This window comes from Grus americana, chromosome 8, assembly GCF_028858705.1.
Source record: "Grus americana isolate bGruAme1 chromosome 8, bGruAme1.mat, whole genome shotgun sequence".
In the NCBI taxonomy this organism is placed as follows: domain Eukaryota; kingdom Metazoa; phylum Chordata; class Aves; order Gruiformes; family Gruidae; genus Grus; species Grus americana.
Window position 1 is genome coordinate 6,366,491 of NC_072859.1, and position 23,905 is coordinate 6,390,395.

General features: G+C 39.2%; 1 protein-coding gene across 12 annotated transcripts in view; it reads left to right on the forward strand.

The window, feature by feature from the left end:
- Positions 1-23,905, forward strand: part of CEP350 (centrosomal protein 350) — a 77,430-nt gene that overhangs the window by 8,048 nt on the left and 45,477 nt on the right. For 7 of the 12 annotated variants that reach the window (XM_054834451.1, XM_054834462.1, XM_054834456.1 and 4 more), the window contains exons 2-13: positions 2,687-2,772; positions 4,402-4,445; positions 5,377-5,491; positions 6,252-6,384; positions 8,616-9,232; positions 9,755-9,865; positions 13,641-13,754; positions 16,830-16,973; positions 17,795-18,450; positions 19,133-19,254; positions 20,759-21,822; positions 23,141-23,294. In XM_054834451.1, the coding sequence (XP_054690426.1) occupies positions 2,700-2,772; positions 4,402-4,445; positions 5,377-5,491; positions 6,252-6,384; positions 8,616-9,232; positions 9,755-9,865; positions 13,641-13,754; positions 16,830-16,973; positions 17,795-18,450; positions 19,133-19,254; positions 20,759-21,822; positions 23,141-23,294 (3,347 nt within the window). In that variant the 5' untranslated portion in view covers positions 2,687-2,699. Of the gene's footprint in view, positions 1-2,480; positions 2,583-2,686; positions 2,773-4,401; positions 4,446-5,376; positions 5,492-6,251; positions 6,385-8,615; positions 9,233-9,754; positions 9,866-13,640; positions 13,755-16,829; positions 16,974-17,794; positions 18,451-19,132; positions 19,255-20,758; positions 21,823-23,140; positions 23,295-23,905 lie in introns of all 12 variants that reach the window. The other 5 variants (XM_054834453.1, XM_054834457.1, XM_054834454.1 and 2 more) reach the window with 3 other exon arrangements.

Consider the following 23,905-nt stretch of genomic DNA (forward strand, 5'->3'; position numbering starts at 1 on the left):
CAATATTAATTTCAGTGTATTGTAGTGTTTAACTGGTCCACTACCCCACATGGAAATCCTGTAAATAGACATGGCAACTGTGTCTTGATTTATTTCTCTTTTCTCTCCCCCCGCCCCTTAGCTCTATTCTTGATACCATTAAGGTGTCTTCTCTGTCTTCTTGCAGAGACAGGGTATTGAATTATACAAGTACTTGTTTTTTTGTAGGGTGCTGCTTATTCATGGAAGCTATAGCAATAGAAAGAAGTTATTTTAGTGATCTGTAGGAACGCAAAGGTTGGTGGGAATCAACGCCATTTGTAGCTAGGTTTTGAAAAGCTGATAAATTTCTCTCACCCTTCCAAAGGGGACATCTAAAACCCAAACCCTTACAGTTATGAAGATTATGTCGCAACTGAAAGCTACTGCAGTGTTGCCTTCCTGAAACTGTAGACAGCTCCAGAATGCTCAGTTCTTCTTACATGTCCTTTTTTCAGACAGCAGTGACCCAAGTTAAGCAAAACTGCTGGATGGATCTCAGCTGGCTGCACCGAAGCCAGTGAGAGTCATATTGTACGCTTGGAGTTGGCACTGCAGGTATTTGTTGGGAGAGATACAGCAGGATGCTTTGTGATTACTTCCCAGCTTGCACAGAAAGGAGGAGAGGTCGAGTGGCCTTTTATAGAGGGGCATCGTGTATGTGTGTCTGTGTATTTATATATATACGTACACACACCAAGACATTGAGACAGTTACTGACCATGAGGGATCATCAGCATCATCTGTGAGTTATCAGTAGAAGTAAAGTGTTCTCAAAAGTGTGTTCACTGTTTGTCTGATTTGTGTTCTGTTCAGCTCAGGTAAAGGACTGGCAGCTTCTACTTGAGTGTCAGGATGAAAGGTATAACAAGCAATGTCAAACTTTTTTAATTGATCTGGTACTCTTCGTAGAGAGTTACAGAATACATAGCGTATATTACAATACTACATTCACAGGGCATCGTAAAATAAACTATATAGATTTGTGCGTGTATAATAACAATTCTAGTCCCTAAGTTCTCCTATCCATCGTAGTAATCCTACTGATAAGAATAAATGCCAAGCAATTACATGAAGAGGGATACTTAATACCTTAAGAAATGGTTGCTTGTCCAGAAGTTCTCTTATGCTAGATTTACATATTGACTAGGTTTTGTTATGCTTTTGTTTGCGTGAGAAACTGGTAATGATATGATACGATATTTTCAGTGGCTCTCAAAACTGGTTCTTTATGGAAAATCCCCCCATTTTTATTAATATTTATTTTCTACATTTCTAGCACAACAGCTCTTTGCTCCAGTGATGGAGAAGATCAATTCAATGATTTCCAGGGCAGGGCAGTGTTATGATTTTACAGCATGAATGACATGAGGCACAAAGCTGCAGTTCTGCATGAATGAGCTCTGCAGCACCTGTCCTAGAAGCAGAATTTTCTAACTTCACTTGGCTCACTGCCCATAACCAGATACTTAAAAACCAAAATACCTCTTACTTCTTTCTAGAATTTCTGCGTTATTGCGGACATCACTTATGTGTGTTTTTCTGTACCTACGTATATAAGCTCACATACCTTTTCCACGCAGTTCTGAACATTTATTTGGATTCTTTGAAGTCAGAACTAAAGGTCTTTTGAAGACCCGTGTTCTTATTTTTGGTATTCTTGGCACTTAAAAACAGTTTTGTGGGATAACTTACTGCCATAAATACAAGCTGCATGACTGAATGTGAGGACCAAACTTCACTGTTGGTCACTGTGAGCATCCTTAAAACCATACATGATAAAAATCCTTGTCACAAAATATACAGGCAATGATCTGCTCCAGTAAGTAGTACAGAGTGTTAATTTTGTGGGATGTTTGGCCACCTTTTATGAGAAGAATGACCTTTATATTTGAATGGCCTTTTATGTGGCACACTATGTAGGGAAGTGAAAGCAAAAGAAATTTTCAGGAACTAAGAAAATAAGAAAAATGATACCTGGGAGTGTGTGTCAGAAGAGAGAGGAAAATATGCCTTTATGACTCTTTCAGAGGTCTAGAACTTCCTGTATGAATTCTATCGTCGCCTGCTTTTTTTCTTTCTGTAACAGAAATACCCTCAGTCTGTTGTGAAGACGGCTCAATAAGCACATGCCACCAGATAGGAGGTCTTTGGTGAGAGGGTGGCGGCAGTACTGACTAATCAAAGTTCTTGTTGGCTGTATGAGCTCTTCTTAGATGTCTTAAACTTAGGTTTTTTTCTTATGTAGCACTTCTTTAAAGTCTGTTACAACTTCACCCATGACAGCCCATCTTTTGCACCAAAAGTAATGAGAAATAACTATTTGCATAAATCACCTGCCTTTTCTTTTAAATTATACTTATTACTGTGATCTAAATTATGTGACCTCTGGGTTTCCTTTTATCAAGTCCACTCTTCTTTGTAACAAAGAATGACAAAAGCAAACCCCTCTTTATCCACAGAATTACATGGTTTCTGAAAAACTGCAAGCTGTAAACACGTTTGTGATTTGGTGCTGATCTTCTCATCTTGTTCATGATACGAGTTTGAAATCATCATATGAGGTGAACATTCATTATAGTGATCAAGGTTATATTCTCTTTAGCGTAAGATACATTTCTTCTTACTTTATACCTCTTAGGTTCTTACATGGCTATTTTTTTTGTAGATAAATTGACACGATGTGGAGCAACAAGTCAAACGAAGTGCCTCTACAAAAGCCGAGGCATAACCAAAACAAGGATTCTATCAGAGGTATGGATTTTCTCTGTTTTATTGCCTTGTTTTGAAAGATGATTTATCGTGAGTTGTTTGAAACTTTGGAGAGTTTTTATAGAAAGTATTCTCCTACCTCAATATGGAAGCTAAGACCATGTGTTATATGGCTTCCTTTTTGCAGAGATAGCAGTTTCATACTCTGATCTGCAGGGTATTTGCTGATCTGCATTAGGAATTGCCAGCCTATGATATGGTTGCCAAGATGGCACAGAGACAGATTTTTTTTTTTTTGAGTGCTGTAGAGGAGGAGCAGGGCAGGACCAGAAATTAGGAACTGCGGGCTCTTGAAAGAAGTGAAGAAGAGCCTGAGAGGTGGTTGCTCCTGACTTTTGCTCAGTTCCAGGGTGGTGAAGAGCTAAAGACGCTTGAATAGCAGCAGTACATCACCACTAAGATGACTGGCAGCACTCTTGTCTCCCTGCACTGGAGAAATCCTGTTAGCTTTTTACTGCCATCACTACTCTAATTTAGGAAAGGAGGGGGCAAACAAAAATAAATTACGGTACATCCCTGAGAGGAAGAAAGCTCTAGTCTGCAAAGCAGCTGAGTTACATGTTAAGTCTGTGGTTCAAGATCAGTCTTGTGATTGCCACTATGACAAAACTGGGCTCCAGAAGTTATTTTGAAAGTAGAGATAGATTATTGTTATTTTATTTGTAAGAGGACATTATTGCTGATTGTTTCCTGCAATATGTTTGGTTTCTTTTAAAAATACATACCTTGGGAAACTGAGGTGTTCTGTAGACACGAAGCACCATCTCTCTAAGTCAAAGCAAAGTTGTTTCTATGCTACTTCCTTAACCCTCTTCCTTTGTGTTGTTGCGTCTTACCTGAAATTACATCGGCAGCTTTTTTACTCTACAGAAAAAGTTATTTTTAAGCTTTCTAATATTACTACTCTTCATGGTTCTGACACACGTGAAGTTTTGGATGTTGCATTGTGTAAACGATTGGACTAGAATAAAACCATTAGAAACTAAAAGAAGAGGGGAACTGAGGAAGTAAATATTTTTAGAGGAAAATACTACTACATCCTACTGAGCTGGATTGTGTATAGAGCACGTGCTATCTGTTGAGATCAAAAAGCTGAAGCTGATTAGTGCCTCCTGCTTGGGTTTTATTGTAGGGTGTACAGTTCAAAAAGATCACTATTCAAAATTCACGTGTTCAAAGCTTGGTTTTTGAGTACAGTCTTTCAATGATCATGTATTCATGCTTAGTGTACTGAAGAAGAAAATGGAAGGGGAAAAAAAAGAAGTTGAACTATAATGTAATAGAAAAATGAAAGATATTTGTGTCGGGGTAGCGAAACAGCTTTACTTTGTCTTCTAAAGATCTTCTATAATATGTGGTAGACTTGATTTCAAGTGTAATAATGCATTCAACCTAACTTAGTGAACTCATTAAATTTTATATTATTTTATTCCTCTGTTAAGATGAGTCTTGACTGATAACAGCTTCTCATAGAGGAGATTCACAGGCTGGAATTGAGTCATTAAAAGAACTTGATTAGTGAATCCATGAAAATTGTTTTGTAGCAACATTTTATTTCATTGTTTTCCATGTACTAATGAGAAATTTATGTCTTTGTTTCTGCCCTGTAAGATCTAACTGCAGCATGGGCTACTTTTTCTCAGACTAAGGCTGCTGTAAGTACGGATTTTGTTTCGTTTCTTTTTTTCTTATTCCTTTTCAAATCAGTTAATAGCTACAAAAGCTTTAACCAAAGTATTACTTTGCTCAGTGATTGTCTGTTAAATAAATTGAAAATAGGGCAAGCAGTTGGAGTATGTGCATGTTGAACATTGTTGTATCTTGGAAAAAGTTTTCCACATATAGTAGAAGAAATTTTTGCCACAGCAAACTTAATCTTGAGTATAGTAATACCTGCTAAGTCTTGAGTCTAATATTACCTTTCTGTTTAAGAAAGTGGTGACTTCTCATTTTTCTGATAACTTGAAAAAATAGCTTTCCCCTGTTTACACAAACCAGTCAGAAACTGGGACAACACTAGTGTATTTTGTAATTTACTATCTTTGAGCATTGGAATTGCTGTCTTTCTGTGGGAACTTAGGTGCTTAAAACATGACACTAGTTTCTAAAACCTGGCTTCAATGAAGCCAAATAGCTTGGGTTTTCAGGGAATTCATCTTTTTCCCATAGCCTTTTCACTTTTTTTAATAGCTGAGCATCAGTGTGGGGCTTTAGATGTGGAATCTTGTATCATGCTCCATTTTGAAAAGAGTATTACAGAATTTATTCCAAGTGGAATTAATATTTCATTCAGGCCAAGCATTAAGACTCTGAATGGCATGTTGTTATTAATTTTTTCACAACAGCCTACTTATGGAAACAAAACTATGCAACAAAACCTAATTTAGATACTATTTTTAAACAATACTTCATAATAAGACATAGTTTCTGGCCATAAGGCTATACAGTTTTGCAACATCACCCTTGTGAAATTGTTGTTGCCTGCAGTTCTGTAATTATGAAAATGAGGAAAAATTTGTCAGGGGAAAAAACTGTAGCTTAAAAATTGAAAACAGTATTCTAATTTGCATTATCTGCAAATTCTAGCTACGTCATATAGAGAACAAATTGGAAATAGCTCCCACCAGCACGGCTGTATTTGATTCCGTCATGGATGCCAAGAAGCCCTCTGCTAGCGCTAGCAGGAAGATAAGCAGAAAGGGTATGTATTATTGAGGGCACAGCATGGAAGGCGGAGTAAAGCCACTGTGTTCGGGGGAAACTCGATTTCTCCTCCCTGCTCCCAAGTTGTCTACTGCTAATCATCTTTATTTGTAAAACTCTAATTGCCCAGGAGAAACTAATGTTTTCTTCCCTTAGCTTAGGAAGGAAAGTGTGCTATCGTAGTCACTTGGTTAGAGGGAGTGACACAACTTTCCCCACACTGCGAGCGAGCAGTGCTTATCTCATTCTGCTACCATGGTCTTGTGGGGGTTTTGGATAACAATTGTATATGCTTATGTTTATACTGGACTAGCTGTTTCTGTTTTTTAATATTTATCAACTGTTATACTCTGATAGAATGCTGAATCTGCTGCATCCTTTATTTCATTTAAGGAGAGCATTTGCTCATAAGAAATAAGCCCTCCTTTTAAATACTATTTAGAGCATTCTAGTAGTGAGCCACTGGAGAAGAACAGACAGATTGACCTCTAGTGGCAACACAGTCATCTTACACAGATTTAATTATAATTAATGTTTAAGAATTATTATCTCTTTAAATATAATAATTGTGTCAAGTGCTAACCACCTTGCTCCTAGTTGTTGAACTCAGCTTGTTGAAAAAGAGAGGCAGTACTATAAATGCTATTTTGGAATGCTGCTCGAACCCAAGAAAAACTGCGTTCTTAATTGTTAAGCCCCAAGAGCTTTCTCTTTCTGAAGAGATAGGTACATAGAGGATTCTTTGGTTTCTGCTTTAGCTTCCCGGTCCTCCAGCCAAACTAAATCAAGCAAGGAGAAGTCCTCACGTAGCCCTCTTCGAGCGACCACTCTTGAAAGCAATGTGAAAAAAAGCAATCGTGTGGAATTTCGTGAACCATTGGCTTCATACAGGTTAGTGCTGGGACAGCTGACTTAGAGAAAAAATATGCTAAGGTCAGAATTAAGCTCATAGTGATGTTTTTGGCGACTCCTCAAAAATTGATTTGCTTCCTCACCCACCCACATGAGCAGCACACAGTGTTGGGCAAAAGGGTCTCCCTTTTTTGAAAATGTTACAAATTTATTTTTTGTTCAGTGAATGTGAGTTTAAAGTCAAATGTATTGAAATGGGGCCAGATCATCAGGTTAACATGGCTGTGGCCTCAGTGGCCCAATAGGTTTGATAGCTATTTAGTTAGGGCCAAAAAGAGTATTTCCTCATGCCTTTTCAGCTTTGTTTCATTAGTTCTTCAGCACATGTTCCCAAATGTATTACCATAAGACAGTGTGGAGCAAGAACACCTAGTACTAAAAATGCATTAAGTTTTTGTCTGTGTGAGAAACCCAAATGAGACCAGCTGTTTCAAGAAGAAAAAGTGACACAGAATATTGCAGGCTGTAGAACATGGTGGGGTGTGAAGAATGAAGGAAAATACGGAAAGCCTGTTTTTCCTAGCCTGCATAAAGTACTGCAGTGAATATCTGAAAGAGCTTTCGAAAGCTTTCAGAAAGAAAGAGAAGCTGCAGCAGAAATAAACCAGTTATAACTTGCTGCAATATCAGAGCCTAGAAGACTTTTACCATAACTTCTTCAATCCCTTGTGTTTTATAAGCAGCGTGTGTTCTTTGCACAGGCACCCCTGATGAATAGCTTGGTTGGGTTGGTAATAGTTTTTTATTGGATTCTAATATGTACTTTGCATTTTTTTTCTAAATGTTCTCCAGCGAAGTCAAATTACTGTTGACTGATTAGAGTGGAATTGGGACAGTGGTATTTTTTTTTAATTCTACTACATCTCTATTAATAATTGTTATCTTAACATGTAAGTTTTGGTCTGCTTTTCCACTTCATGTGTCAGCTGTGAGGTTCTTCCTTGTTGCATGGGAGGTTGATTTGGATCAGTTGTGTAATCTTGGGTCAGTTTTGTTCATTGAACAGCTCTGTTGTCTACCCTATCTGGAATAACTTATCAGTTGTGTGTTTTAAAAACATGTAGTAAATTTAACAGACTTCTGGGAAAAGAAGAAAAACAGAGCAGCTAGACTCGTGCCATTATATCCAATTGAAAAGAATAGCTTTCTTACAGTAAGACAACTGTGTGGCATTGGGGAGATTAATTTGGGGATTAATATCAGAGCTGCTACGTTAACACATTACTCCCTCTCTGAGAACAGCCTTTAGTCAATGCTTAAAGCATGCATAGGGAAAACAAAACCAGAATAATGGGTAGAACAATCTGTGTGTGTGTGTGTATTTATATACACTTTTGGTGTAATTCTGTGCAATTAAACCACTCAACTTTTATGTTGATTGGTAATGATTACTAGAGTATATAACAGGAGCGTGCTACTAGAGAAAGAGAGGTAGATAATTTCACAGGTACAGTGTTACGACCTGGCTTAAATGACTTCTTTAAACATACTTGCTGAAGAAGCAAGCCAGGTAGCTTAGGTGCCGGATTGTCACATCTTCAGCCCCTCATCGGTAAAAATACTAAATACATTTTTGTCCTAACAATGTATGTACCATAAACCTATTCAGATATAGAGTCTGTTTTTTCTGGGAAAAAATGCTGAGAGGTCCTTAGTTTGTTGCTCTCAGTAAACTTTACATTTGTTGTGACACAACCAGTTCACTCTGAAGTTCTTGTCAGGGGCTTGCCTTTTTAATACTCCAATACAGGGCAGCGGGTTTTGGTGCAACGTATTTGTTTTCTCAGCTCATGAATGTGCTGTTGAGGAGCTGTGCATGTGTACATTGCTTTGTTTTAGAGAACATATGTTAATTATGCTTCTCAAGTTTTACACTTGCCTTTTATGTAAAACTTTTTTAAATTGAAGGGCGACATTACTGCTTGCTGATTTTCTACGTGTCCTAATTTCAGCTTTTCAACTTTATATATAGTCCTGTTCAGACAGAGAGTGCAGAAAATGAAATTTTGAACAGAAACCTCTTTTGGTTTCGTCAGACTTGCGCTATTAAATATATGGTGATCAAACTTTAAAAGAACTTGCCTTTAAAGTGGAAACAAGGTATAGAAAGTCATTCTTTTGGTTAGTGAACGTCCTGATTGCTGTGTTGGAAGGTCCTACAGTTGTGTTTCTGATGGTGACTTTTTTTTTTTCCCCTTCTCTTACATCAGGGATACATATAGTTCTCTGTCTTATCACAGCTCTAGCCAACTTGAGGCCAAGCAGCTGTTCTCTAGTTTGGACTTGGGTGAAGCAGAAGGGAAGACTGAAATAACAGGCCGTATGATACATGGCCGAGATGAGCGGGATCTACACAGCAGAGATTTTGAAAGCCCATGTTCTTCTGCTGCAGATGAGACTGTTGTTAGGTATTTGAATGACCGACCAGCAATTGATGCCTTGCAGAATAACGAGGCATTTCTTAAGGTTGCAACAGCTCCAAGACTGGAAGAGGAAAAATCAAGTGGCTCCAGAGGAGATGAGAGTAGCACTAAAACTCTAGAGAGTAACACATCCCAGGACAGTGAACTGAAAGTGTCTTCCCCTTCTGCCACGAGTACTTCTAGTGCTCATAGGCTGGAAATCTTGAAACGGCGGCAGCATGATGCTAAGTTGGAGAAGCTGAAGGAGCGGATTCGAAAGCAGTGGGAGCATTCTGAAGAGCTGGGCGGCAGAGGGCAGCACTCAGGATATGCTGAGCAACCTGTCGTGATCACAAACATGGAGAATGCGGTGACTCCCAAAGTCAGGAAGGTGGCAGTTGCACCTGCTGCTCCATCATACAGAGGTACGGAGGTGCAGAATCCCCTCCCTGTTGGTTGTACATGGTGAAGGAGCACAGTTGAATTCATCGAGCATGGACATGACTCATGGCTGTGTTTGGGCAATATGGGAGTGGATAGCATGGTTTGATTGCAGATGTGGACAAGAAAGAAAAGAAATTCTTGCCAATTTAAAGAATTGGATTAGTTTGAAATTCTTCCTGGCTCTTCTTGCAAATTACTGTAAAAAAGAAGCTCGCTATATTAGCATTTGGGTTTATTTCAATATGTTTTTTATGGTCCCAGAGCTTAGTAACATTATATTGATTGAGAAAGCCTTTCACATTTTTAATAATCTTTTCTTCACCCAGTCCACTGTTTTTCAACTGTGAGCAAGTGACAGACTGGTATATTGCTTTCTTCTAACTTAGCATCAGAAATTCAAGTAGTTCCTTTCTTATTTGGCAGCTTCCCACCCCTGTCACGCTGAAAAACCTTTATTTACATTTTATGCAGTTATTTTAAACTCTTAAATTGTTTACTTTCAGGTTTCAATCCTGCTGAAACAAAGATTCGCACTCCAGATGGAAAGATCTGGCACCAGGAAGAATTTCACATTAGTCGGGAGCTGTATAGAGACATAGCACTCCAGTTAACAGGTGAGACAAACTGAATTGATTAAGCTGCACAACCTTCTCTAAGAGGCAGAGAATTAGATTTTGTACAAGTCTACAAAGTCATGGAAACAAAAAATTGAAGCAATGAGTGTTAAATATATTACACTTCTCTCCAGGAGCAGTAACTTGTTGAACGTTAAAACCTATTAAAAAGTCTTTCTCCTCATTCTCTCATTAAAATATTTTTCATAGAAAACCAATACTGAAAAGAATCAATGGCTTTTCTTTGAAACAGGAAAAAAAAGTCTTCGTTAGAACAATTTTTGTTTAATTTTGTAACTACTTTATATGTGTTTGCATGAATTAATGCAATTTCCAAAACCAAACCTCCTTTGATTTTGATGAAACCTGTATTATCTCATGGGAACAATTTAAATTTTTTTCTTTTTTTTGCCATTTTTAACAGTGTTAAAGTGATATGTGCACTGTACACTATATGTTGAAGCCTGAATTCTACTTCCTTCAATATGGTTTTAACAAATTGTCGGTCCTGAAGCTGCTGTGGGAATTGTTAGTGGTTTAGTTGGAACGTATAGGTATTTAAAGGAGAGATGGAGGACATCTGCTGTGGAAAGTCGCTGGGAACACTTATTTAAAATGGAGTAGGTAGCCTGCAGTAAAGGGATATGCCTTCAGCTATGTGTGGTGGCGAGATTATATGGCATTATATATTGGTTTAATATCTCCGAACTTGTAGAACTTTATTGCTTTATATCGGAATTATCCGAGTCTTGAAGTTCTTGGAGAAATTTGTGTCCCAGAGACTAGTACACATGGCCTTTTCTAGAGGTCTTCCCTGGATTCCCTGAGGAGGGGGAGACCAGAAGCAGATTTAAGAAACCTTTTAAATAATCTTGATTTTATTTCTTCCACAACACTTTTACCTTCAGTATTATAAGGCTTGGATAGGATATGGGATGGGAGACTGTGTAACTTTGCAGTGGTAAATTAACAGAACGTTACCTTTGGGGTTTATTCCACATGAAGGTGTAGGAGGGAATGTTGAATCCTAAAAGCTTAGAAAACTGTTACTCATTCCTCTTTGCCTAGTGGTCTTTTGAAAAACATTAAATGTCATTGTTGCAAAATGGCAACACAGGAAAAAAGATCTTTTTTAGGTGATGAGCTCATCTAGCAGCACAGTATTCTGATGCTTAAAACTACGAGCAAAGATGATTTAAAAAAAAAAGCTGTATAGTTGCTTGCTGCTAAAAGACCAAACCAGTAATACATGCTTTATGTCTTCAAGCCTACTGCTCCAAGACCCAGTCTTTATGAATTTTCTGCTCTGGAAAACTGTAGTACCATTGGCAGCTCTGTTCTCTGGGTGAGCTAGGGTAGGATGACCGAGTGTGCTTTTGGATTTGCTAGGCTGGTTACAGTGGAGCGCCGTAAGGCTGAATTGCTTTTGACTGACTGAGTTAGTGGAGGGGGAAGAGAGAAGATGAATAAAAAGGAAGGGACTGGAAAATAAAATCACCTGAGAACCTCTAGTTTTGCAGCTTAAGAGCTTGCGTATTAAAAATAACTTTTCTCGTTGGTCAAAACATTTAAGACCAGAGGAAAATGCGATGAGATTGTAAACCTGTAGGTGTCTTTCTATGCTGATAGGATAGTGGTTGGTATGGAAATTATTAGACTTCAGTTTTCTTTTGCTTGTACAGCTTGACAAGGTGCTGAGGAATTTTTCTGGAATCACGTGTAAGAAAAGTTCAGAAAGAACCACTTCTTTTCAGTAAAATTGTTTTGCAAATACTCTATTCAGCATTAGTCCATGAGAGTAATGCCAAATTTCTAAAGACTTTTAATTTACACTAGCATTTATTTTTGATAACCATAATATAAAAAGCTCATTAATTGTTTATAGAAGTCCAAATTTTTTAAAAGTTTCATTGAAGAGGTCCAATTAAAAAGATGTTTGGCTCATGTGTTCAGTGGACTCCTGTCTACATAAGGAAGGAGCTCTGTGTGTGTGCACCCATACTCCTGTCCTGATGCCATGCGTAGAACAGCTGTCATGGAACGTGTCTCCTTTCTGACCTGAAAAGATTATATTGAATAGCTGATTCCAAGTAATGAAATGCTGATGCTGCACCTAATATATACTGTAAATGTATTTTTAGGTTGTCGGATTATCTATCCATGTGTTAATTCTGTATTAAAGTTACAGCTTGTGTAGTTTTGGGTGTGTACAGTCAGTTGTATCAAAACTGTTCTGTGCTCTCTAGTGCTAAAATAAGTTATAAGATCTCTAATATCTGCAGAAGCATTGTTCTTCACTGCAACAAGATTTTTACACGTAAGCGTAGACCATACAGAATGTCTTTATCTTTGTTTAGCGATTAGGCTAAAGGAGATTGTACGGACCACAAGCTTGCAGCAGTTCTGTCTTAAAGATGTTCAGGATTTGCCATACTAGAATAAAATTGCAGTAATATGAACAGAGCGAGTGGGAAGCAGCCTGCGGTTTCCTGGTATCAGGAAGGAACTGTTTGTCACTGAAAGAGGTGAGGAGGCGAGCTAGATTTCTGCAAAGGCAATCACTGAGGCCTCTGGTGCTCGATGCATTGATTCTGTCTTCCCTGCGCTTGTTGTCAGCCTCCAAGATGACTGGAAAATTTATAAGGAAAGGATATCAAGGGGGAGAAAGACTCTTAAAACTCCATTTACACATCCTTTAATACGACCTGTTGTTCTGTCTGTGATACTTCCTGTGGGCATCCATCAGAGAGTGGATTCAGCTGAAATTATGGGCTGTAAAAGTTAGTATTGGCATCTAAATAAAGTTTCAGGAGAGGGTTGCATCCTGGTTGTTTTAGGCTGTCTGATCAGATTCTTCATGGAAGAGGAAGAAGAGAACAGAGGTAATAGTGGCCATGGAGCTCCTTGTCTGCAGTCCACTTCTGGGATTAGGAAAAGAGCATATTCAAGGCACGTCAACTAAAGTGCTTTAACAAATCTTTGAAAATGTCCAGTGTAGATTGCTGAGACTGAATGTACAGCTTGCCTGGCTTTGAGCAATGCTGGTCTCTGCTTTGTACCTCAGGCAGCTGGGAAGCCCACTCAGCGGGGTGGTGATTGAGCCATATCTCAGGTTTTCTTTTTGTTCTTTGCCCTAATGTGAAAACACGGTAAAATATGACTTTTATCTTCGGTAAGTGATCCTGGCATCTCTAAAGCCTAAAACCTAGTTGTGTTGTAAATGAGGGCTTGGGTGACACAGAATAGTTCTGCATCACCGGGTGAATTCTGTGACAAGTTTTGCAGAAAGTAGAGCGCACGAGTATCTTGTCTTTCATGCTCCAGCACAGCAGCAACGAGTGAATGTGCTGTCATGCGTTAATGTGGAAGCAGCAGCCCTTGTGTTTCAGGAGTGAAGGAATTACGTATTCTTGTGGAACATTAATACTGTAAAATGTAATATCTATAGTAGAAGAGTACCAACAATTGTTCCTGTCAAACTATCCACATTTCTTTTAAAATTGAAAATGAGCTTTGTAAAGATCTGTTATGGTGTTGCTGTGGCTTTGCTGGGTTCCAATGCATAGGTAAACAGCACTTCATTAAAAATGTTCATGCTATGAGGATTTTAAAAGGCTGGATCAATTATATATTGATCTCAATATGTAATCTGGGAGAGTCAGTGAATTTTGTTGTGTTTCTGAGTTCCACTTTTTTAAGGTAAATGTTGAAGCAAGCTTGTTATTCTGTGTTCTTTCCTGTGGGATATCACTTAACAGCTTTTGTTTGTTTTTAGAGGATTCAACAGTGAAAGAAAAACCTAGTGAGAGAAACAAAGAGAAAAAAGCAACCAGACCAGTGCGAAAACTGCAAAAACTGACACGGTTGTCAAGTCCAGAGTCCAAACAAGGTGACTAGCTCTACTGTAGAGGGAAGACAGATGCTTGTCCTTCGCAGATGAGTTTTGTCTCTGGAAATAGAGAAAAATTAAAGCATATTGCTTTCAGAGTCTTGTCAGATGTGCAACAATGCTGTTGTAGTGTGTTTTGTAGATTGTATGCTGCATTGGGGATGTGTATGTTTTTGTTGTTGGTCAGCTGTGTGTGCTTTTTTGGTTTATTTTAATTTTCTGCCTTTCCACTTGCTGCTTGTACCTTATGGAAACTGCTGAGGAGTGTGCATTTCTTGGGGAGATGAGGGGTATCCTTAGGTATCTGTCAGGCCAACGCAGACAAAAAGTAGCAGTAGCCCTGTTGTGGATCCCGCTTCTGGTTTGCTCATGTTGAAGCTGGTTAGTGCCTGACCTACAGCTCAGTGAACAATGCCGAGAGGGGGAATGGAGCTGATGTTAATATCAGTGCCAGCGGGACTTGCTGAGTTGCCCTCCTCTGTGAGGAGGGGCTGCAGTGAAAGCTGTTCTCTTGTGTGATTTCTCAACAGGGAAGCAGAGAGCAGGATGTCCTTCTGGCCCTTCTCTGGCCGTTGTTCTTCTGCATCCTGTGTCAAGTTGCTGCTGTCCTGCACCTTCGGTTCTGGCTTGATCCATTCTTAGCTTTTTCAGTTAGTGAAGGAATGTAAAAACACAGGCCCTGACAAGTCTTATAAATCTTGCTATTTATAAAGGAATGTTTCTTTCTTTTACTAATTTTTTTTTTATTTTCACTGCTGTCTGACGTTTCTGCTGTGCATTAAATACAATTAAAGTATTTAAAGAAGGTCATGTGAGCGGTAGAGCAGTGTCTTATAGTAGAAAATGAAATTAACTGCACCTGGAATTCTGTCAGGGCTTCATAGCTTTCCTGTCGTGTTAATCTTTGATACTTTGAGTAACAAAGGATTGTGAAGAGTTCCACATCTGCTTCATATTTGGTTTTAATTTTCCTACAAAGTAAGTGGTTACCACTGCAATCACACAGAGTTTTTCTCTAAATACATGCGAGGTTAGGCATCTCTTGCACCTTTTAAGGTTTTCTATTTCTCCTTACATACAGTGACCTATAATCAGTAAGCACTTTGTTGAAGAAGGCCTGTTAAGAAAAAAAGCTGCTTTCAAAAAAATTATTGCAAAGCTGTTTTGAGAGGGAATATGCACTTCTGTATTCTGTCACTGATGAAGCTGCATGTGAATATTGTGTGGTAATGAATGCTAGTACTTAAGTAAGTGATAAGCATGGGTTTGCTCCTTCCTATGCCCATCAATTCATACTTAAGGGACTATACTAAACTAACTTAAGTTTTTGTGACAGTTCCACATGAGGGAGGAGCGTAGAGATTGCTGCAAGTTTTGATGGTGATGGTTATTCTCCATAATGAATTAAATCTGAGGAGAATGATGGCCTGAAATCCCTAGAAGATAAGAACCAGATCTAAGTGGCGTATCCGTGATGGTCCATCCTCCCCCAGTCATAGCAATAAGAAACTGCTTAACATAGCCAAGGCTATAAATAGCCACAGCTCGTGTTCCGCTCCGTTAGCGTGTTTTAGCTCAAACAGCTGACTTGAAATGGAAGATGAGACTTTACACTGCCTTTTTAAATGCACACAGAAGTAATCGAGAACAGTGAGGTCGGCAAGAGAACCCCTTGGGCTGATAACGTCTTTTTAAAAAAAGAGGCCTGTAGTGACACGTTTCAAGTGACGGATTTATAAAATAGTTGGATAATTTACAATGCCAGCAAGGAGTACTGTTAGTGAATGAATGAATAGTGGGCTACAGGCTTCTGGCTGAACAGGTTTCCTCCTTCTGGTTTAAAATAAGAAAGAGAAAAGAAAGGAGGGTGGGTGGTGGGATTACCAAACTGCTGTTGGTCTGCTGTCCTGGGTTTCACTTGAAGTTGCTTTGGTACCAGGTCTTCAGAGTCTTATAGGGCCCGGAGTACAGTGTCCTTTTCTTTGTCTGTCTGTTCCTGCGGCAGGGTCTGCGTCTGTTCAGGCAGTGCTGTCAGAGGTAGAAACTACAATTGAACAGTTAGAAATCAACTGCAAATTGGGTAGTCAGGTATTTCTCCAGCAGTAAAATACTGCTAAATGGTCTGAATTAGGTTATTAATACTTGTCTTTTTTACACAATGCTTTTCTCCAAAGCTCTTTAAATTCATTATTTATTTAAAAAAAGGAAAATAATAATATTGGAAGTTAGTGGGATGAAAGCTGAGTTGAATAAACCTAGCATTTAATCTAAACAATATTGGGTAAAGATACCACCATACCTAGTTTTTTTTTTTTTTCATTTAATTATATGTAGGATGATAAAATAATACTAATAACATTTTGATTGGGTTTCTGTCACCTGCAAGGTAGTCTGTTCTTGAATTGAATATCAACTAATAGGGTTATAGCTTAACTGTTTTCAGCCATGGTACAGAAATCCCAGCTAGAGGACAGGGAGTTAGTGTTGGTGTAGAACAACTGCTGCTTGGTATTTTTTAACCTCCTCACAAGACACCTGTCTCAACAATTAATTATCTGTAAAAATCTTGAAAGCTTTTGTGTTTGGTTTTTTTTCCCTAGAATATCAGCTAATATTCTTTTCATATGAAGATGGACGTTTTTTTATCTTACGCCTTTAGTTTTGTTCTTATTACTACAGCATTTTAGATCCTTTTATCTTTTTTCTTATTTTCCTTACTTAAGTGGAGATGAACAGCTTCTCAGTCCTCTACAAATATTCCCCCTCTCCCCCCTGCCCGTAACGTTTTCTTATACATTTTAGACCTTTTTTCTTTTTTAAATCCATTTAATGCGCTACAGTATGTTTCAGATTTTTACACTGCATTATGTGTAGGCATGGAACGCTGATCATTGTGTGATTCAGCTGCTGAGTGTCTTCATGGTACATCACTGTTAGGACTGTTTTGTGTAACTGCAGCTGTACTACTTATGCAGAATTAAATGGTATAGAAGTGATTAACAGTTGCATTAAATACTTCTTTTTGATATGTTGGAAAATCCATCTAGTGCTTGACTTTTATTACTTATTATGCAGGTGGAAACTATGTAATAAGTGCGTCCTCCTGGCGGGAGGGACAAAAGCTAGTAAAAAAGATACTGGGTCCAGCTCCCAGAATAGAACAGGACAGAAGAGCTCTATCTAGTGACAGAACAGGACGAGAGCGAGCTGCCAAGTCTGGTAAGTTGTACTTGTATCACTGGACTTTTTACATTTTACTTAATTTATTATATAGCACTGCATGTCCGCAGAATAAAGCAGACTTCTGAGCTGGAATGTAATCAGTTTCTTACTAAAGTAACTCCTGTTTTTAACTTGGGGTTTGAGGGGGGAGAATTTTGCTCACATTTGTGGTTGGGATGCATAACCTCTCTTCCTGGGTGGATTATGGACTCTTCTTGGTGTCCTGGAAAGCCTGCCCTGCCCAAGTGACTTGATGGGCAGTACATGCTGCAAAGGTGCTCAGGAGCTCTGCAAAAGATGGGAAATAGTTTGCAACCAAAAAAAAAAATGGATAACTGGCAATTTCTTTTTGCCTTTTGAAGTTACTGGGGAAAGGAGTGGCTAGAAGTGGTCCACAGGCCAGATGAATTTTCCAAATGTGCTGCATGTAATACTTAAGCTATGGTTGAGCATCCCTGTTTTACAGCACTTGTGGTTCTTCCAGATACTATGTAATGTCATCCATGTGCATCATTGATTCCTCCGCCAGCCCTTTTCAGAATTTACCCAGAATTTCAGGCAGGGCAAGTAAGGGAGAATGGGAGCTGCTGTGCTGCTTATCCCTGTGAGGAGGTGAGGCTGGTGAGAGTATAGAGGGTGTGGGCTCAGCCAAAGCAAAGGCTGCTATATTCAGACTATGACACTGAATGAAGCAAAAGCACGTTTACACTGAGATCTGCACTCATCCCTCATCCTCACTTTTGTAGCTGTTTCAGCAATGGCATGTAGTTGCCAAATTTGATTTTTACCTGAAATATTTGACAACTCTTATTCTTTAGCAGGCTATATTGGAAGGACAGGTTCAGATTCTAGACTGGATGTTAGCCGTAAAACCTCTTCAAGAAGTTCTGAAAGGTCAAGGAGTAAAGTCCGGTCCGAGAATAACCTGAAGAAACTGGAAGCTGCTCTTCCAGATGATAAACCAGAAGATCATGCCCCTGTAAATAAGGACTTCCTGCCCGTGGAGATACGTGGAATTCTCGATGACTTGCAGTTGGATTCTATGAGTACAAAGCAAGAGAAAGATGTGGAAAAGCAGAATCAGAAATCCGTTTTGCCTACTCAGAATGCCAGGAGCCACAGCCCAACCAAAAGGAAACCAGACAAGGTAGCTGCCAGTGAGGAGCCTCAGGTGATCTCTAAGAAACGTCACTATGATACAGATGAGGTTCGTCAGTACATCATCAGGCAGCAAGAGGAGAGGAAGAAGAAGCAGAATGAAGAGAAGAAAGCACAAAAGGAGGCAACAGAACAGAAGAACAAAAGGCTCCAAGAGCTCTACAGAAAGCAGAAGGAGGCTTTTACTAAAGTCAAGAACGTGCCTCCGCCTGAGCCTTCAGCAGCCAAACGGTTACAGGAGACCTATTCTAAACTATTGCTAGAACGTACGTTTTTAGAAGAGCCACCTCAGCTGCCTACGGTGCAGGAAACACAGGTATAGCTGATTCACTATAACTTAGCGTGTTGCAGTTGTTTGCAGGAATAGGAGGTCATCTGTTTGGGAAGGTCATGACTTGTCCTGGTCTAGCTATCAGTTAAGAGAAAGGATACAGAGAAAACTGTGCAGTTTTTGCTTAAACATAGTGGGTTTGATCCAGAGCCTCCTTGCTGGTGGCTGCTTTTCGGCACAGCAAGGCCTACTAGAAAGGTGACTGGAAGAAATCATCTTTCTATTATAAATAGAAGCAGAATTCTGTATATTGGCTAACTGCAGCTATAAAGGTTGGCTCTTAAGAAAACCATAAACATCAGTCAAACTGTGAATTGAAGAGCTTTGTCTGACTGAAAGCAACTTCAGTGGACAAACTTCATCACCAGTGAGTTAAATACATTTGCTAATCAGAAACTGAATATGAAAGAAGATTAATATATGGTAAAAGACTAATATCAATTTGACATGTTTGGCTGAACTAGTTCAGTATGTGAGCAAAGCTTTTTTCCCAGTACGTTCTGCTAAGACAAAAACATAAATGTCTTGTGATTTTAAGTCTTTGTGTGGCAGGAAAGACATGATACTACACTAAGAAGTGGAAGTGTTTTCAAATTTAATGAGACAAGAGCTTCTAAACTCCTGCAGACTTTTGAAAATGCATTTTTCTGGTTCTCTTCATTTCTAGCCCAGACCTGGTTATCAACCATCTGGGGAATCCGACAAAGAAAACAAGGCTCAAGAGCGTCCTCCTAGTGCATCTTCAAGTAGTGACATGTCACTTTCAGAACCGCAGCAGCCGCTGCAGAGGTAAGCTGTTGTGGGCCTTTCGAGACAGAGGAAAGTACTCCAGTTTTCATCTCTGAGAGGTGAAAATGCAACTCTTAAGTTTGTATTCCAGTGACAGTAATTGTCTTTATGGCAATTATAACGTTTCCTTGCAGTAAGAGGAAGGTGATGCATATGAAAAGTTTGGCTGTGGGTTTTTTAGTGAGTCTGTAAATAAAGTGAATGGTAGTTGCTGTTAATCTTTTGCTGACATCAAGGGGATACGCATTTTGTATTGGGAGACTATTTCCTCCGCCATTGCTATCGGGCAACAGGAGCTGATCATATAAATAAGTCTGTTGATTTTTTCTTATTCGATTTCTTCAATGTTCCTGTTTAATCTACTGTCTTGGCCTTTCTATTCAGGCCTTTAGTTACTGTCTCTAAAGTACCAAACCCCTCTGCTTCTGCTTGGAACTAGGCTTTCCCTATTTCCTTTTGTGCTGCTTTCCCCATTTTTAATTGTTCAGTGCATTATCAAAGTTGTTCTTACTGTAAGTCAAGGTGCCTAACCAAATACTTAAATATAAGGAACTAAAAATCATAAAATTTCTTGCATATGCTTAATATCCCTGTTGTGCAAGTGTGTCTTCATTTTTAATTACATAATGAATGTCTACATCTTAAATATATACTTGCTTCATTATCTCTACCTTAAGTTGGTCAAATCCACACTGACTTTGTAAATTCAATGAGACCTATTTCCTTTCTGAAAAAGTTCAAGGAAGCACTAGGAATGCTGTGTAGTCCTGTGTACAGAATAGGCTGCTAAACCATATGGTAGTAAATATTGTTAGTGCAACATCGTAAGGAGAAAATGTAAGTACTGATAGTAGGGGAGGGATGAGACTTAAAGGGCCACATAAGTTATATGGAGAGCCTCACAGTCAGCAGAGAAGCAGTTTTCTGTGAGGGACTTTCCAGGTTTCCTAGTATTCAGAATATGTGCAAGTGGTATTAGTGAAGGAAGGTCTCTGCAGGGCTCCTGTTATGCAAATGGGAGCTACCTGGAAATAAAAAAGTTGTATTACAGAACTTTAAACATCCTTGTATTTCCAGTCCTCCTTTTTCACTAAGTGTTCTTCATGTCTACCCTGAGTTACAGCTCCAGTAAAACATGGGCTGGGTTCAACTGGAGGGGGAAGGCTGGGGCTAAGAAATTCCAAGCGAAAAAAAAAAGTTGTTTCCTCCCTTTTGAAGTCAGGAAACTTTTGGAAAAGACTTACTGCTGCTGAGGAAAACACGCAGCTTGTTACAACTCTAAAACACACAGTACACCATAAACAGCATTTCAAAATTGGAAGGTGATGTGTTTGTTGGTTTTTTTAAATAACATTCTTTAACTGCTTACTGTCCCATTCCCTGCCCCTCTGACTCCACAAAAAAGTATTTCTTCCAGAAAAATAAATCTGTGGCAACGATACTTTCATCTAAAATAACAGTACTTGTATAAGTTACCAACTTAAATGTTGACTTTTCCTTTCAGGAGCGATTTGATGGAGCCTCCGTGGGTACAGCCAGACAGGTTGAGCCCGAGAGTCCAGCTCTCTCACCCGCAAGCTCTCATGGGCTCAAGTGGAGGTCCTTGTCCCCAGCACTGGAGTCTGGAGCAGATGGACCTTTTGTCAAAGGAGTGTGACGCAATGTTGGCAGGCAGGAGGAGCCATGCTGCACCCGTGGGATCGCTGAACTTGATGCCCCAGCCATACCTGAATTCATCTGCCGCACAGCAAAATTTCTTAGTAAAACCTACTGCTAACCAATATAAGAGCAAATTAGATCGAATTGAAGCTTTGAAAGCTACAGCTGCTTCCCTTTCTAGCAGAATTGAAAGCGAAGCCAAAAAGTTGGCTGGGGCTGGTATCAATTATGGTACCATGTGGAACTCAGACCACGAATTTATGCAAGAAAACCAGGACGATGGGCGGTGGGCAAAGGCTGTGAGTCCTCCTGTGAGAGAGGAAAATGAAGATGGTTTTTCAGCCAGAATTCAAAAGATGTTGGGTACCTGTGTGTCTCATACAGCCTTTGATGACAACCTTCCAGGGGTAGGCAACCTTAGTGAATTTAAAAAGCTCCCCGAGACGATCAGGCCTCATACTGCTGCAGTCAGCCTTGGAATGAGGTCCCCTGCTGCTAACAGGCATGAGGGGATACTAGGACATTTGTCTAAGAGACAGAGCGACTGCCCGGGGCGTGAAAACCAGGCTTATGCCCCAAACAAAGCTGTAATTCCTCATGAGTCCAGCATTGACTCCATCAGCGAAGGGCCTCTCCTGAGTGACGGAAGCCTCTCTGAAGAGGAAGGAGGCCAGCACAGACAGTTGCCACTGAAGATGCTGGAGACATTAAAAGAGAAGGATTTCTGCGTTCGGGAGAGAAATGCTTTTGAACCCATAAAGGAGTTTCAGAAAGAAGCTGAGAAGTATTTGCCACTTTTCACTCAGACAAGTGGCGTGCACAGCAAGTGGCCATGGGAGGAACTGGCAAAGGGAAGTCCCCACAGTGTCATCAACATCTTTGCGAAAAGTTATCAGCTTCACGGAAAAGGTAAAAATGGAAAAATTTCTCAAAGCTCTTGTGAATTACTATTTTCCCAGTCTTACTACCCCTTACACTTTATAGTTTGCAGGTGTCTCGGACATGAATCTGTGTAAGGCTTTCTCACTTTATTTTGGATGATAAATTATTTCTTCCTTGTGCCTTCTTGTCCAAGGAGAAAAGAAGAAGAAGAAAAAAAAAAAAACCAACCCCACAGTTCTTGCCTGGAAGAGGATTGATTTTGTGTTAGATCGCTCTATTTCTAGATCAGTAATTAATTCATATGCTGGGTTACATGTATTAAGGACAGCCGTAGTTACAGAATTGTGAATGTAAAGTTCACGTTTATTGAATACAAAATTGCACACTAAACCTGAATTGCCCAGAGTGCATTTGGAAATGGTTCTCTGCACCATGGAGAACAGACCCTCTGGACTGGAATGTGCATCTTCCTACTATATATGCACTCCAGATCATCTGTAATAACACATCATTCATGTTTCAGTTAGGGCGGAAAGATGAAACGCAGGCTTTACGCAGCACTTCCCTCCTGGCATAAACATGAGTGCTTGCATATATCCTGAATTCTTGCTATGCAAGAATAATATAGCGTTACTGTGTTATTAGAAACATGTAACTTCAGTGGATGAATGATGTGCACTTTCCTATTGCATCTTTGCTCATATGAGTTATTCGATAATGTCTCAAACTAGTGTGGCAATTAAAATTCTGGTAACAATATTGGATTTTGAGAAGGTAAGGTTTTTGGTATGTCAGTAGGGAAAGTCTCTTGCTTAAATGAGCCTATTCCAGATGTTAGTATCTTAGGGCGTGCTTTACAAGTGTCTCATGCAGGATGCTTCATTTGATTTTAATTTTTTGTACAAATTCACTCTTTGTTTTATGAGTACTGTTTTTCTTGCCTTGAGTTCCTCATTTTGAGGAGTGTTTTCTGGGAAGTTTATTTTTATCTTGTGTTTTTTTTATTGATTCTGTTTTCTCTCATTTTACTTCCCTTAAAGATGTTTGCATTTAAATTTTCTGCAGATGGTTCTGCTGTCAAGAACACTGTGCTCTTCAAGAATGTTTTAGCTGGACTGTGTTCATGAAGTAGAATAGTCAATAATTTACCAAAAGAGGAAGACTGTGCTTGTTATGTTGTGTTAAATCTGCCACGGGATGGCTATACTGTTGTTTTCCTGATGTTTTTGTGTTTGAAAGGAAGCCTTTGTAATGCGTTGTTGGGAGCATTTTAATTCCTGCAGCTTTATTACCTGTTCACATTTGGTATCATTTTTGTCTTTTCCCTTCTTTGTCCACGCTTTAGTGTTTGATGAAAGGTCGAATGGAGGGTCTGCCGTTCTGCGCCCTTTACTGCCTGCCCTGAGCCCTCCTGAGAGCGTGGTTTCTTATGAAGATGATTTTGCCTCGTCGCAGGGAAGTAGCACTTTAACAGACAAAAAGATTGCACGTGACCTCAGGTAACTGTGTTAGGCTTCTTGTAAAAATCAAAATGTAGAATTTGACAGAAAATAGTTAACACAAAATTTGTTTTATAATATGCTGGATATTTTTTCTGTTACGCTGCATTGTAATACTAGTCAAAGTGACAACGTATTTCCTTAGGACCTTGCAGTTAACATAGCAACCAGCATGGTAAGATGCAAAGATTAGAGTCAAGTATTCCTGTTCTCTGTCTAATTTTTGTTGTTCTTTAGTCTGGCAGGTAGCTTTAGGCAAAGTTCTTGCCCTTTGTAGTGAGGTGAAAATTAGTTCTCCAACTTGTGTGGCTGCTGTAATGCTCAGTTGATTAGTCTTTGTAATTTAGAAAAAAGAAAAGAGATTTGAAAGTGTTGAAATACCTTATACCTATAATTGCTTTCAGTAAGGGTTCAGTAAAGCTTAGTAACGGATACGTAAATTATCTGTGAGAAGTTCTAAAACCTTTTGTTCAGACTAAAACTTGAAGACTGTAAATCCTAGAATCTGCATGTTACTACTGAATTCATGTGGCTTCCTGAATTTCCTAAGACCGCTTTTTTATAATGAGATGTATTTACATCTTTTGGACACCTTGGGGAAGGCCTCAAGT